This window comes from Cataglyphis hispanica, chromosome 2 (assembly GCF_021464435.1).
Source record: "Cataglyphis hispanica isolate Lineage 1 chromosome 2, ULB_Chis1_1.0, whole genome shotgun sequence".
Lineage (NCBI taxonomy): Eukaryota > Metazoa > Arthropoda > Insecta > Hymenoptera > Formicidae > Cataglyphis > Cataglyphis hispanica.
Genome location: NC_065955.1, coordinates 5,267,048 through 5,282,322, shown reverse-complemented (window position 1 = coordinate 5,282,322; position 15,275 = coordinate 5,267,048). Strand labels below are relative to the sequence as shown.

The window sequence follows — 15,275 nt, the reverse complement described above, 5'->3', positions numbered from 1 at the left end:
TTTTATATGTTATTGTTTGCAAATACATTGATACATTGGTACATAAATATATATATTTTTAATTTTTAGATTATTCTTAAAAAGACAAAAATCAAAAAGAAAAATATATATACATATACATATATTATAATGTTTATTTAAATATATTGTATATTTCTGAAATTTATGTGTGTATGTGTATAATTTACACAAAATCGAAATTAAACACACACGTCAGCACATAACATAGAAATATTTTTTTGTTTATTTTAAACATTATTTTATGTAAATTTTGTATACAATCTATGACGAAAAACACATTGCACGAACTATACAGAGTTATTATATTGTATACACAAATCATGTTAATTATTTAATGGTTAAGATAAAATTAACTTATACTTGTATTCCCCTTTACAAAAATAATATTTTTCTTTGCAGATTACATTATGCAACTATACTGTATTATGTTCTTATAATCGAGAATTTGCATCAGCATGCACAGCCAATCATAATGCGCTGCGATTGGACAAAAAGTTATGCATACATAATGAGCATATATAGGATAAAGAAAATATTATACATTGTGTAACGGTGTAAACAATGATAATGTCAGTACTTACATAAGGCATTTAATTACACTATGAATACGCAAAATTCATGCATCAGCATATTGCCAATTAAAAAAAAGTATGCAAAACATTATTAAAGCCGGTTTTATAATATTGCAGTTAAAAGATTCTCTTTATACAACTGTATTTTTTGTATTTACGATAAAATATATATACATACATACATATATATATATATATATATATATATATATATATATATATATATCCATTAAAAAAAAAGAAATAAAAAAAGTAAAAGATACGTCTTCTCAATTGACCTTATAATAATATTAATGCTTTGATAAAATATTGATCGTATAATATTCTTGTTAATAAAATTTCATGCGTCACTATATAAATTATTTCGGCGCTTATTTTAGAACATTCCCTCGCAAATCGCACAACGTCCCTTCGCAGGGATGTAGCAAGAAAAATTAATATAGCATTTTCTTCTCTATTAATCGATTGTATTTAGAATAGTTTCAGAATTTCCGTCGATTTTCTTTCTCTCTTTCAAGTTTCAAAAGCGTGCAAACATTAATCTTTTTCATATTAAAAAAAATATCATCGATAATTTTTTTTTAATTTTACGCTTTCACATTTCCTACTCGATGTTCTAATCGTATGTATTTAAAAATTTAAAATATGTTCAATAATTCTGGATTATTGTGTATTACATATAATTATATCTCAATTAATTTATATAACTTATATAATATATATTTCCTCTCTTTCTCTCTCTCGATATAGTCCGAGGTCAAATAATCCAAAGTTATCGACTCATTGCCTCTCCTCCTATGTTAAGATTCTCTATTCTCGCATATAATGTAGACGGGGAAGCAAAATTGGGGTCAATCTTTTCATTCGTTCAATTAAATCAGATGTGGCAAATATTTTTAATCTATAACGCTCACGCGCACAAATTAATCAACTGTGTATTTAAAAATTTTTTAATAATTTCTATAAAATGAAATCAGACGGAATATATCCGTTAAACAGACATACAGAGACGCAAAATTCCATTCTAAGACCCGTTAAATTTTAAACTAATCTTTTTATACTTATCATCTCTGTGACCGTCTATGTACATTATCTACATGCGATGTAGATAAAGAATACCGAATTTTTTATTACAACCGGTGACTGCGGGAGAGGCGTAAAACTGCATTAATAGCGATTATTAAAAATTCATACGTACCAGAGCAATATCGATCCGTCCTTTCAAAGAGAAAGAAAAAGAGAAAGAGGGTGAGAGAGAGAGAGGGTGCAAGAGATGGCGACGGCGAGCGGAGAAAGTGATAACGACGAGCTGTTCGATCGGGCTAGCATGCGCGTAATGTCATCCGAGTGCGACCGGCCGTGCTTTCAAACACGCCGGACATTCCAACGAAGCGCCCAACCGTTTCCGTTATAAAACTGAAAGACCGGCGAGAGGATCTTCCGCGAATGTAAAATCGGGAAAGATATTATACCTCGTCGACGAGCGATCGAGTGACGTACGTACAGTGGAAATAAAATGTACACATATGCGTATATGTCAGAGACGAAGACACGAGGCGTGATGTTTTTGTCGAATTAAAACGCATGTATGTATGCGTAGAGGTTGCAGCTGGTCAACGCGGTCCACCTCCTCTCCTTCCTCAAGATTTCTTTTTTTTTTCCTTCCTCGCTATTGCGCGTCGCGCGCCGTGCTCGTGTTACGGACACGCAGCACGCATAGTCGTTGCAAACGCGCAGTTGCAGGCGAGTTGCAGGTTGCGGTCGACAGTCGCGCGCATTCTCGTCTTAATAATATTAAACATCATCGTCGTCGCTGGCTGCTGATGATCAAATGGTATAACGCATTTCGAGCCCACGTTTGTCCGCAACGCGCTGTCCCGTTGAAAAACTGTCCACGCGCGCATATACGCGTCATTCATCATCAATCATCGTCCGGTTTCCGACGAGTCAGGGTATTAAAATTTGCGACAGCGAGTGAATTCGTCGCTACAGCAGTGCTCCCGCGAATGTCAAAATGCGATACCTATGTCGATAATGATGTCGCGTTTCATCTATGCATCTCGCGCTCTAATTGTTCTCTATGCATAATTATCGCCACGAACTGATACATTTGTCGCGCAAATAATCACTCGAAAGCAAGGTGAGTCCCGATACTATGCGTAACAGTTGTTTAATGAATGAGAAACGAATGTAAACACATACTTTACGCTTCTTTTTTGCAATTTGTTATCATCTGACATATTTATTTGTGAATTATATATATTTCACTAGTTAGACATGTTTAATGGATCAATATTTGTATTTTCACTAATTCAATACATATAAAAAGTTGTTAAAATGTTTTGGTATTAAATAGAATTTTTTCATTGATCAGGATTATCAATCATAGATTCACAATGAGTTCGCAACCGATTGTTGTGCCTGGTGGAGATCATCAGCGTCTACAGGTGGAAACTCATTCTGTACCTCTTGGAAGTTCAGCGGATACCTTTAAAACCATGACACCGCCAAATGTCAGCAGATCTCTTAGTCGTAAGTGTATATTATTATATTAGATGTTGTTTAACATTCCAATATTTTATTATTAACATATTGATATGCTATATTGTCAATAGTGATACAAGATTATTATGACATAAGACACTTTTAAATGACAATTTAATTATGGTTATTTATATATCTGTTAGTGCTATTGTTTGCAATAATGTATACAGAAAACAATTAGCTTGTAAGATATAATAAAATAAAAAGTAATGAGAGTATAATTAAGTATAATAAAAAATTAGAAGCTATTTTTCACTATGTATAACAATTGTATACATATAACTGCATAAACTGCATATATTTTTTTTAGAAGAAATCGCAATTATATACAAATTTATGAAATTATTTGTCATTGACATTTGAACTATATGAGTTAAGAATGTAGGTGTATATAATAGCAGCATGTCTTTGCAACTGTGTTCTCTGTTATTAAAATGTTGTAAGATCCAGTAAGATTTATGTAATATTACAAATTATATACAGTTTTTCATGTTTATATAATATTAATACTCTTGTATATAAACCACAAAATTTATATATATTATAGTTTGTTGTTCTCTATGAGTGCATGAGACTTTCCTTTAAAAAAAAGTCAATTTATTTTTTAAATAAATTTCACAAGATAAATATTTTTATAGTACTATTACATATTTCTAAATAATTCTAATTGAGGAAAATTGAGAAATGATGAGAACACATTAATCAATTTGGAATGTAAATATATTTATTAATAACATATTTCTGTATTGTATTTCCACAGAAGTTTTCAATGTAGCTTTCTGGTCTGTAATATATCTTAAATATAAAACTAGTTATAAACTTGTCAATGAGGATATGTCTGATACATAGTTATGGCAGCTCATTAATATGAATGAAATACATGCTGTAGCAAGCCTGACTTAGTAAAATGGAGATCAATACTCTTGAAAGTCTAACAAACTGTTCCCATATTGTAGTAGGAATCCCTAGTACTATAAGCACCGTAGTTTGTTGTAGCATAATAACTTTATGCTTTATGTGACCCACTTTTCATTATTTCTCTCTTTTAATGTACAATGAAGACAATGTGTACACTTTTGCACTAATACTAAAAATTCTTACAGATGAAATTAAAACATAACTCAAACTATTTCAGTAATTTACTTAATATCCTTTATAACAAGTCACTTTATCATTTAAACATATAAATTACTTCATATACAAAATACGACATATATACATAAAACTAGATAGAATATAACAAACAATATAAAAACGACGTCTTTAATTTAAACACAACTTAATACAGATATTTGTATGTAGAAAGTTTTTACTAAATAAGATTTGCATTGAGATAACATTTCTTAAAACATTTGTTATAACCATATGAGATGGTGTATTACTATCTACATTATATTGATATATTTTGACTATACTAATTTAATTCCTATTTTAATTATGTTTCTAATATGTAATATGCATTTATCTGTAAATTGACTGCATGTAACAATTTAAAATAGCATGTTGTGCACGTATAATTTAAGCATGCATACCTTTTTCTCTTTTTTACAGCAAAATACAATATCTTTTATCAAAATTTATCGTAAATAATTATGTATTTTTTGCATCTTTTATCTTGTCTCACTGCAGAAAATAATAATGTTGATATTTTTTTTGTTATACTACATGTTAATACTACTTGTGTTTGTAATGTAGCAAATATAAATTCTGATTGTTACATATATTATCGAACAATCATTAATTAATCAATTTTTTGAGACAATTCCTATTTTTAATATAATAAATACAATATTAAATATTGTGAGTGCAACTGAATAAATGCTAAATATGTAGAACCAGCGGATCGACAATTTCGACGAAGCAGCGTTCAAGCACAGTCTACACCATTACCTAAACTTCCATCAACAGAGTCCCTTTCAACAAGCGTAAATATTACAACCACTGCACCTCCAGTTTCTCCAGGTATAAACCTAGAAATATTTTCGAAAATAATACATTGATACTATAATCTGGGATAATTAAACAAATTTTAGCAGCTTTTAAAAGTTTTCTAAAGCTTTGATTGGCATTACTTTTATTTCTGCAGTATGATAGGTACACATATGTACTAGAAATATTCTGAAATCATGCGTGGCTTATAAAGCACTCTTTTTCTTGATATACATTTTAGTTTATGTAATTTTTTTTATAAACTTTAAACTTTTTACATAGCAATATTATTTAATGCTTGTTGCACTTACATGCTTTCTTCACAAAATAAACTTACAAGAAATATTTATTTATTTATTATTGTTATTTATTTATTAATTATTATTGATATAAAAATATATGTATATACATACATATACATATATATGTAGGTTTTATTATATAATCCAGTATAATAAGTGCGATAGTATGAATTTGTTTCATTGTATTGTATAAATTATTTTATGAGATTTGCATTCTTTTATAAACCAAAAGATAATTTTTTCTTAACAAAAATTTATTGCATGTCATCTTTTTTGCAAAATATGCATTTTCAATATTAAATATTTTTTTGTGTATTAAATATTTTTAAGCATGTAATTTCATTGCAATGAAATCTAATTGGCTTGTATCTTTGAGAATAATACACCTAGATCATTGGAAAAATAAAATTGGATTAAAATGTTTTCTTAAGACTTGATGCAAATCTTGCAAAAAGTTAAATATAATATTAATATAATAGAATATACTAAAGAAAATATACTTAAATATTACTAAAGGTAATATTTAAAATAATATTTTTTTAACAATTTTAATTTAATATTGTATATATAACTAAAAATGCAATAATAGATATATTTTTAAACAAAAAATGGATAATTTATAATATAAATACAAATTGTTTGTGATATATTTATAATACAAATCGAGATAAGTTTTATTATTATTATACCTGTATATGTTGAAAATTATTATTCTATATTTATTTTCTGTATAAGATATGTATTTTATAGATCTTACTTCAGATGAAGCATATAAAAAGAATATTGATTTTGGCTATATTTGCTAATGGAAGTATACCCACTGAATAAGCTAAATTAAGATTTATGATATATATAAATCAGGACAAAAAAGTAGTCATCTTGATTTGTTTAATTAAAGTGTAGAAAAGTATAATACGTATTATTTTATATTATTGTGATTGAGTGACTGTATGAGTTGTGGATTCTATTTATATATTAAATTGAAATGATATTTTATGTATCTTTTGCATCTTTTTGTTATAATGTGGTAATTTATTTATTTTCAGAGTGTGTAAGAGTATGCATTATTTCTGTCTAAAAATATAAACCTTAATACTTTCTCTTATTAAGATTAATTATATAAGAATTTACATATTTTGATAATTTATATACACTTAAAGAAAACTGTATATAAGTTTATAGAATATAAGAATACATCTTGTATATATATATTTATAATATATACAAGATTTATATAAATAAGAATTAATAAATAATAAAAAATTTTTATTTTTATTGTATTAATTAGCAATTTATTTTACATAAAACAGCTATTTATAATATAACAATTTATATATATTTATATATTGAAGAAGCTTTGTCTCTCTTAATATTAAAATTTTAAGAATTGAATTATGAATTTAGGTATAAATTTTATACAATTCTATATTCTATAGAAGTATATAGTTCTTTTCTGTATATTTTCCTTAATGTTATGTTCCTACCTGTGTGAAAGATCATTATTGTATAAAATATGTTTTATTAAAAAGTAATGCAAATTATGTATATTATAGGACTTTCCGGAATGAGTGAAGGTCAAAAAGTCGACAATTCATCAGACAAGGTAATTTTCTATTTTCAGTCATAGCTAATTGTCACAGATAACTCTCCTAATTAACAGTCTAATGTAACATGTTACATAAAATGTGCATTTAATATATAATGCAATATAATACACACAGCTTTTATATTTCAGTTATTTTTTTTAAATATAACTAATTAAAAAATAGATATCTTGTATTTTTTCTATTTCAAATATGTATCATATAAAATATAATCTTTCTAATTTGTAACATATAAAATCTTTTAATAATGTTCTTTCAGTCATTGGATTCTTGCAAATTAACGCGAAAAGAATCGTATAAGGCCCAAAGAAAAAATTATCGAATGGAGAAGAAAAGAGTGGCCAATGAACTTTTAAGTTCTTTTAAAGATCCAACTGTTATTGTTATGAGTGATTGGCTAAAAGTTCGCGGCACATTGAAAAGTTGGACCAAGTTATGGTGTATTTTGAAACCTGGATTATTGCTACTATACAAAAGTCCAAAAATGAAGGTTTATTGCTTTTTTCTTTACAATTATGTCATATTTACTTTTTTTTATACTTATGCTTTATATCTTTATTACAGAGTAATCATTGGGTAGGAACTGTATTACTTAATACATGTCAAGTCATAGAACGTCCAAGTAAGAAAGATGGATTTTGTTTTAAATTATTTCATCCTTTGGAACAATCTATATGGGCTCCTCGAGGACCAGAAAAAGAAGCTATTGGTATGTATCTCATTAATATATGTATGTTATAAATAAAATCACTTTTATTAATTATTTTTGCTAAATTGAATATTGATCAGACTGTTTTTAAATAATAATTTGATTTTCATGCAACATATTAATAAAGTATATTTAATTTTTTAAGTCACTAATAAATATGTATATTTCACATGTAATTAGATATGTTAAAAAATAATTTTTTAACTTTATAATTAAACAAATCAAATTAATATTTTCTAGGTGCTGTTGTACAACCTTTGCCAACGTCTTACTTAATCTTTCGAGCGCCATCCCAAGCGGCAGGCAAATGTTGGTTGGATGCACTTGAATTATCATTACGTTGTTCTTCATTAATAGTGCGCTCAACGAGTGCACTACCACGTCCTTTACCACACGATACGACAACTACTCATGAAACCCAATGGAGCGAAGCTGATTATGAAAAACACTTTGATGACCATGGTTAGTATCATTGGCAAAGTTTCTTATTCGCGATGTTTAAATATAGTGGAATATGTTATGTTTAAAACAAAATTTTTATAAAATAAAATATTCAGGAGTAGAAAATAATACATCTACAGGATATATGTATGTGTATGTGTATCGAAAGAAAAAAAAAAAAAAGAGAGAGAGAGAAACAAAAGAAGAACAGCAATTGAGATTTTTTTTATAAAATAATATAAATAGAGAATTGGATTGATGAAGACGACTATGAATTAGAAAAATATGTTGTATAAGAAGTGTAATTTATAAATAATGCATGGTGATTTGTCAATTTGCAATGTTATTGATAAAAGTAATTAGTTTCAGATTGCTTATTTTTCTTTACAAGTTTTATATAACCAAACAAAAATTGTGATGAAAATTTTTATAATTATATAAAAATTAAATACAATAAAATTTTAATAATATGAAAATTTATATGGATTCACATGTAATATAAATATGATTTGAAATCTTTTTTATTTATGTAAATGATCACAATAAGAGAGATATAGATAAATGTCATATTTTTCATTGATGTAGTAATCTTATTTACTAATTATAATGACATTAAAGTTTGATTTATTCAAAAGTATGTATTGCATAAAGAAAGTAAGAAATAATTTTATTATCTATTTTATAATTTTTGAATCACAGAAAATTATTTTTTGATTGCTTAAATTTGAAAGTTATTGATGCCTTAACAAAACTATTACTTGCAAAGTGCTGTTCAAAAAATTGGTATTAAGATTTGACAAGACATTTATATTGGATACATATTCACTGAAAAAATACTTTATGTTTTTAGAACATATATTTAAATCTTGCTTTATAAATACTAGTATATAAAATTAATATTTTAAATAGTTAAGTTTAAAAAATGCTATAAATAATTATTTATTATTATTTTTCCCTTTTTATTTATCATCCTAATTTGTGACCTACTTTTTATGCCAGTAGTAGATTTAAACCGTTATGTTCCGCGTACGCCTACAACACCTCAAAGGCGCTTGTTATCGTGTCCACAGCCACTCTCTCCCTCTATAATTCGTGATCCTAAGAGTGCTTGCCCCTCACCAACTCCAATGTTCCAACAGCTTTATCATGCGGTCGCTTATTGGGAGAAACAATTATTTGAACGATCTTCAACACCTTGCACAGATCAGGAAAACGCTGTGTCTTTAATTTCCAATGAAGAACCAGATATTAGTGATAATCAACCATCTGGTTCTTCAGAGCTTCCTGCTTCTGCGTCTCACTTACCAATCTCCCCAGCATGTTGCATGACTGTTCCTTCTGTATATGTCTTAGAGTACAATACCCGTCAAGTAGTAACGCTAGATCCTGTGTACATCTCGCGTACAGACCTGGACGATATTAGTCAGCCGGAAAATGGAGTAGCTGCTGATGCTGAAATTAGTGCTTCGGATAGCGAGTCTGAGGCATCGGCTAAGGAAGATCAATTGTCAGAGCCGATCACTGAAACACCATACGTTGCTAATGAACAGGAAGTTCTTGGAACAGTAAGAGAATTCAATTGTAATATAATTTTTAATTAAAACACAAACAATTACATTAGAAAATAAATATCTCTGACAAAATGTTTATAATTTATTGCATTTCGATCTTTTGATCAAAGTTTCTCGACTCATTTTGACTTTATTATAAATAATGTTATACATTTGATATAATTATATATATTTTCTATATTGTATCATTATTAATAGGCCGGTGAAGTTGTTACGGAGCTACAAGAAGAGCAAAAGTCTTTGATATGGTTTTTAATGAAACAAGTTCGTCCTGGCATGGATCTGTCTAAAGTGGTATTGCCAACTTTTATTTTGGAACCACGTTCATTTCTGGAAAAACTAGCCGATTCTTATTATCACGCCGATTTATTATCTCAGTTAGTATAAGATATAGTATAATATATTTCAATTATAATTTCTATGTTTCTAGGTCACATATAAGAAATCTAAATTTCTGAGCTTTACTTTATTTTACAGAGCAGTATTGGAAGATGATGCATTTACACGTATGAAGGCTGTAGTAAAATGGTACTTATCGGGATTTTATAAGAAACCACAAGGCCTGAAAAAACCATACAATCCGCTTTTAGGTGAAACATTCCGTTGCTATTGGCAACATCCTAATGGTTCAAGAACATTCTACTTAGCTGAACAAGTAATAATCTTCCAAAAATTTTTTATTTAATATTAACAATATTGAACAATTTGTATTTATATTATCACAGAATCTTCTATCTTGATTTTAATGACAAATTTTTTTATTAATGGAATTTATATATATATATATATATATATGTATATATATATACATATATATATATATATATTATTACTTTTATATAAATATATTGTGTTATATGTTCCATCTTAATACATGTGCCTAAATGTCTTTGCTAGTTATCGCATCATCCACCCATCTCAGGATTCTATGTGACGAATCGACAAGATGGATTTACTATTAGTGCTACAATTATTGCAAAGTCTAAATTTTACGGCAAGTATTTCTTTGGTATTTAATATAGAATAACATAATGCTCTGTATTAATACTTTTATTCAATAACAGTATACTTATAGTACAAATTTTGTTACAGGAAATTCAACCTCTGCAATTTTAGATGGTGTTGCTGTATTAACAATGCTACCAAGAGGTGAAGACTATACAATGACAATACCTTATGCACATTGTAAAGGTATTCTTATGGGAACATTATCTATGGAACTTGGTGGAAAAGTGAACATAATATGTGAAAAGACCGGCTATCACACCGAATTAGAATTTAAACTCAAGGTAACAAACAGTATTCTTCTATTCTATTGTTTTTATGCAATATGCCAAAATTACATATCACATGCAATAAAATGGTGTAAAATATATTTTAAAAAATATATAAGTTAAGAAATTTTTGTTATTAAAAATATATAATGGCAATAAATAACATTTTTAGCCGTTCCTCGGTGGTGCAGAATTAATGAATCAAGTTGTAGGACGAATACGTTTAGGAAAAGAAACTCTAGCTACTATATCAGGATATTGGGATGGACTGATTTCAATAACAGACAAGCGAACAGGAGTAAGTTAAATCTTAATTAATAGTTTCTTAGCTAATTATTAACATATGCCTTTTTATTTTACAGCAAGAAAGTGTATTCTTCAATCCAACTCCGGAAATACGCAAGAAAAGGTTAAAGAAATACACTGTTCCTTTAGAATATCAGGGGCAATGGGAAAGTGAAAAATTGTGGTATGCTGTTACACAAGCCATTAATAGAGATGATCAGGTCGCTGCTACTGAGGCTAAAACTCGACTCGAGGTAGCACAAAGAGAACGTGCTAAAGAGCGGAAAAGTCGCGGACAAGAATGGATTCCAAAATATTTTGTTCAAGTATATTTTTATATTTGTTTTTATTGATATTATGACAAATATATGTGATATTTTTATAAAATAATATAATTTTCCATATTAGGATATTATAACGGGAAATTGGGTTTATCGACATGCCGATGTAAGACCATGGGATCCGAGAAACGATGTAGTACAGTATGAAGAGAATTACATAATACGCACAAAGACAAGGCATAAAACACCTATTATGCGTACTGGCAGTATTGTGTCTACTGAACCACAATCACAGGTACAGCGATGTAAGAGCTAATTTGCATGCTGTATTAACATCTATATATATATATTATATATATATATATATATAAGTAACATTACTTTTAACCGCTTTGTGGTTTTTTCTTCTTTTTCGACAGTGCTATTGAGCAATTACATACATTACTCTACCTTATTTTATTTGCTATCAATGGATTTGAATAGACTGTATACATTTTCGATATTTATAATAAACCTATTTCGCTCGACTTGCAGTTGATTGGTCTAGTTTTTAATATCGTATTTATTAATTAATTTAATATTGCTTTTCTGTAAATTGATATATTTATTTAGTCTTAGAACTCTACATTATAAGTTTGCACAAGTTTGGAAAATCTGAAATTATATTCAAAGTAAGTTTTAAATACATATACTCTGAAAAGTTTCCATAAAGATTTATATTATTGTTTATATAATCTTCTATATTTTTTCTATATAATTTTAAATGTTTTGCATATATTATCATCTTTTCTGAAACATTAGTTTACATATATCATATATGATACATATGACATATGTTGCTTTTATTAGAAAAGAAATATAATAAGAATAATATAATAAAGGATTGTACCAAGATTTTAACAAAAAAAAAACAAAAGATAAAAATAAACTTGCAACTTATGATTAAAGAATACATGAAAAATTGTGCATGTTAATGAAAAAAAAATACTAATCTTGCTAATATTAATTATATGCTAATACTTTTTTTTTATTATACAATTTTTAACATTTCTTAGAAAATTTTCATTTTTTTCAATCAACATTATAATACATCTAAATGTAATTATATGTTATTCATTATTCATATGTACATTTCATAAGTAAACTTGTAATTAATTCTAATTTTATGCAAATAATAATCATTGCAGATCCCATTACTACAAGCTGAATCACGTTCATCCTTATCAGTGCTCAAATCTTCAAAGAGACAGCTATCTAATAACATGCCTATGTCAGAAACAGCTCATGATTCTGGGAGTTCATCCGCAGAAGCGCATAGTGATTCTAGTCAATCATTAGGAAAGAGAAGACGTTCGACTGCTAGGTAAGATCATTTAAATATAACAAAAAATATTATCTATATTTAGAATAATACACAATATTTTTATATATAAAACAAAGTTTCTTATAAACTCATATAATAAATAAATAAATAAATATATATATATATATATATATATATATATATATATATATATACACATATACATATATATATACATATATTCCTTTTAGAATAATAGTCATAATGAAAGAAGTAGAGAATCAAATGCTAGAACATGGTGAAAAACTAAATCGTATACAGCAGATTGTAGAACAAGTTTGTAAGAAGCAAAGAGAGTCTGGTGAACAGCATCACAACATAAGTATGTTTAAGAGCTTTGTGGATACTATACTTATTATTATTATCGTTTTCTTAGTGCAATACTTTGTTAGTGTCTGGAGCAATAATCCTACTAATGGTTGAGAAATTTAGTAATGGAATTGTTTTATGTCACTTGAATTATGTATATCAATTATTTGTCCTAAAATTCTCGCAGCGTGGTGTCGGTGCTATTTCATCATTGGTGAGGAAAATCATATCGGGAAAATATAATATAATTTTTATTTTAAAACAATATTTGTGGAACACATTCGTCTATGTAGAAATAAAAAATTTAAAAAATATTAAAAATATCCACGCAATGTAGATTCAGTGCAATGGTATTTTGTCATAGTTGTTAAAAAATGCAAAATGTCAAGTACAGAAACTAACAGTCTATATGAGCTTATTGTATATTCATATTGTATATAGAGCTTAATTAATGTGCGAAGATATAGTATTCTTGAATTACTAATCCAATTTTTATTGCAACCCGTCAGTACCAAATTGTAATATAATCATATGATTGTTGTAAAAATGTTCAGTGTCGTCAGTTTTGTAGCTAATTTATTATAAACCTTATTATATTTAATTCTGAATTAATATACAATATAAGTAGAGCATATTGTAATTTAATTTCAACGTGATATCTTAAGTTTACAATATTATCTTGCTTATATTAAATTGTTATATATTTTATGTAAATTAATAAATTCTATTATTGTTTATGTCGGTTAACTCGGGTTAGAGGATATAAAATATTCTACGTTTATATAATATTGAGAAAAATTTCTTTTAGAACTCCAATAAAGAGAGCTTATAATATTATTTTATTTATCGCCGAGAGTTATAAGCTTATTTATGTGATATCTCGACGATAACAATAGTACCAAACTTATATATAAAATAATCTATGTACTTTGATATTATATTTGACATAATTATCCATAATTTTTTTCAGTAAGTATATTTATGTAATTTTTGGAAACTTAAATTCAATAAAATAATATAGTTTAACAAATATCCAAAATGATATATATAGTTGCACTAATACCAACATTTCTAATGATGATAATTCACACATATTATAAACAAATTGTCAAATTCAAATATTACGAAACTATTTTTTTATAATAATATACATTAAAAAATCTTTACGTGTTTTTTCCAAAAATCTCATTGAAAGTAATAATTTTATTATAGTTTTAAAGTTAACATACTTTTTATATATATTTTTAATCACGAGATAAAAATACATAATACATACATAATATATATGAATAATTTTTTCATTTTTGTTTAAATATAATGTATATGAAATTTTGAAAAATAATAATAATTTGTCAATCCAATATTCTTACAAAATATACAATTATATTTTGTATTCAGATGGAGAGAGAGAAGAAAATCTCTATAACGCCACAGATGCTACGTATAGCTGTAAAAGAGTTACAAAAACGTCAATTATTTGTTAAATCAAAGAATTTAAAAGATTTTATACGAAGACATTATCCGGTTGAAAGAGACTTCAAAGCTTTTGAGCAAGAATTACAGGAAAAATTGAAATATGCCGTTTATGTCGGTCTCCTCGCAAAATACGGTGACGACCAATATTGTATACCAACTTTACGAGAAGAGGGTAACGCAGCTAAAACAGCAATCAGCGCATTCTGGGAAATGTATAAAAATGTAATATAAATATTATTTTTTTTTTATGTCAATCTTTATATTGCAAAAAAAATTATTGTTTTTTTTTCTATTCATATAGAACAATCGATTGCATAACGCGAGAAAAAAGAAAAAGGCTGATATTAAGCGATCAATGTCGCGCCAGAAACAAAAGGATTATGCGAGTTCTAATACTAATGAAACCGATAGCAGTGAGGATTTATAAATTTTGTTATAATTGTAAAACGCGTAAAAATTAAACGTTGATGTTAAATCATTTTATACCGCATTGGAACACACACATTATGTATTGATGCTTAAGTTTTTGTTTTCATTCTATCAATAAAAAATATAATCTTTATATAAAGATTATAAATTTATATTATATATAAA

General features: G+C 27.1%; 2 protein-coding genes across 11 annotated transcripts; both read left to right on the top strand.

Annotated features, from left to right (window-relative positions):
- The first annotated feature begins 1,697 nt into the window (after window positions 1–1,697).
- On the top strand, window positions 1,698–14,108 carry LOC126858947 (oxysterol-binding protein-related protein 8). Of its 8 annotated transcripts, none has more exons than XM_050609698.1 (17): window positions 1,699–2,427; window positions 2,968–3,125; window positions 4,971–5,099; window positions 6,922–6,971; window positions 7,232–7,462; window positions 7,537–7,681; window positions 7,922–8,143; window positions 9,476–9,687; window positions 9,892–10,070; window positions 10,171–10,348; window positions 10,591–10,687; window positions 10,786–10,982; window positions 11,140–11,265; window positions 11,330–11,578; window positions 11,661–11,828; window positions 12,721–12,896; window positions 13,088–14,105. In XM_050609698.1, exons 1-17 carry the CDS (start codon window positions 2,186–2,188, stop codon window positions 13,317–13,319), a joined length of 2,991 nt encoding a protein of 996 aa, XP_050465655.1. In that variant the 5' UTR covers window positions 1,699–2,185; the 3' UTR covers window positions 13,320–14,105. The 8 variants fall into 8 exon arrangements, with proteins under 8 accessions (XP_050465657.1, XP_050465655.1, XP_050465663.1 ...); XM_050609706.1 differs by having other exon boundaries at window positions 1,700–2,427; window positions 2,983–3,125; XM_050609707.1 differs by having other exon boundaries at window positions 1,700–2,089; window positions 2,983–3,125; window positions 13,088–14,104.
- LOC126858987 (uncharacterized) lies at window positions 13,089–15,167 on the top strand. 3 transcript variants are annotated; one of them, XM_050609796.1, is made up of 3 exons: window positions 13,089–13,218; window positions 14,604–14,903; window positions 14,983–15,167. In XM_050609796.1, exons 2-3 carry the CDS (start codon window positions 14,604–14,606, stop codon window positions 15,106–15,108), a joined length of 426 nt encoding a protein of 141 aa, XP_050465753.1. In that variant the 5' UTR covers window positions 13,089–13,218; the 3' UTR covers window positions 15,109–15,167. The 3 variants fall into 3 exon arrangements, with proteins under 3 accessions (XP_050465753.1, XP_050465754.1, XP_050465755.1); XM_050609797.1 differs by lacking the exon at window positions 13,089–13,218 and adding an exon at window positions 14,087–14,178; XM_050609798.1 differs by lacking the exon at window positions 13,089–13,218 and adding an exon at window positions 14,105–14,174.
- The last annotated feature ends 108 nt before the right edge of the window (window positions 15,168–15,275 follow it).

Bases quoted from the DNA above. Each gene is read 5' to 3' on its own strand.
- LOC126858987 (XM_050609796.1), top strand. From the start codon at position 14,604: ATGGAGAGAGAGAAGAAAATCTCTATAACGCCACAGATGCTACGTATA. The intron at 14,904-14,982 runs GTAATATAAATA...CTATTCATATAG, and splicing joins TCTGGGAAATGTATAAAAAT to AACAATCGATTGCATAACGC.
- LOC126858947 (XM_050609698.1), top strand. From the start codon at position 2,186: ATGCGTAGAGGTTGCAGCTGGTCAACGCGGTCCACCTCCTCTCCTTCC. The intron at 7,463-7,536 runs GTTTATTGCTTT...TCTTTATTACAG, and splicing joins ACAAAAGTCCAAAAATGAAG to AGTAATCATTGGGTAGGAAC. The intron at 12,897-13,087 runs GTAAGATCATTT...TATTCCTTTTAG, and splicing joins AGAAGACGTTCGACTGCTAG to AATAATAGTCATAATGAAAG.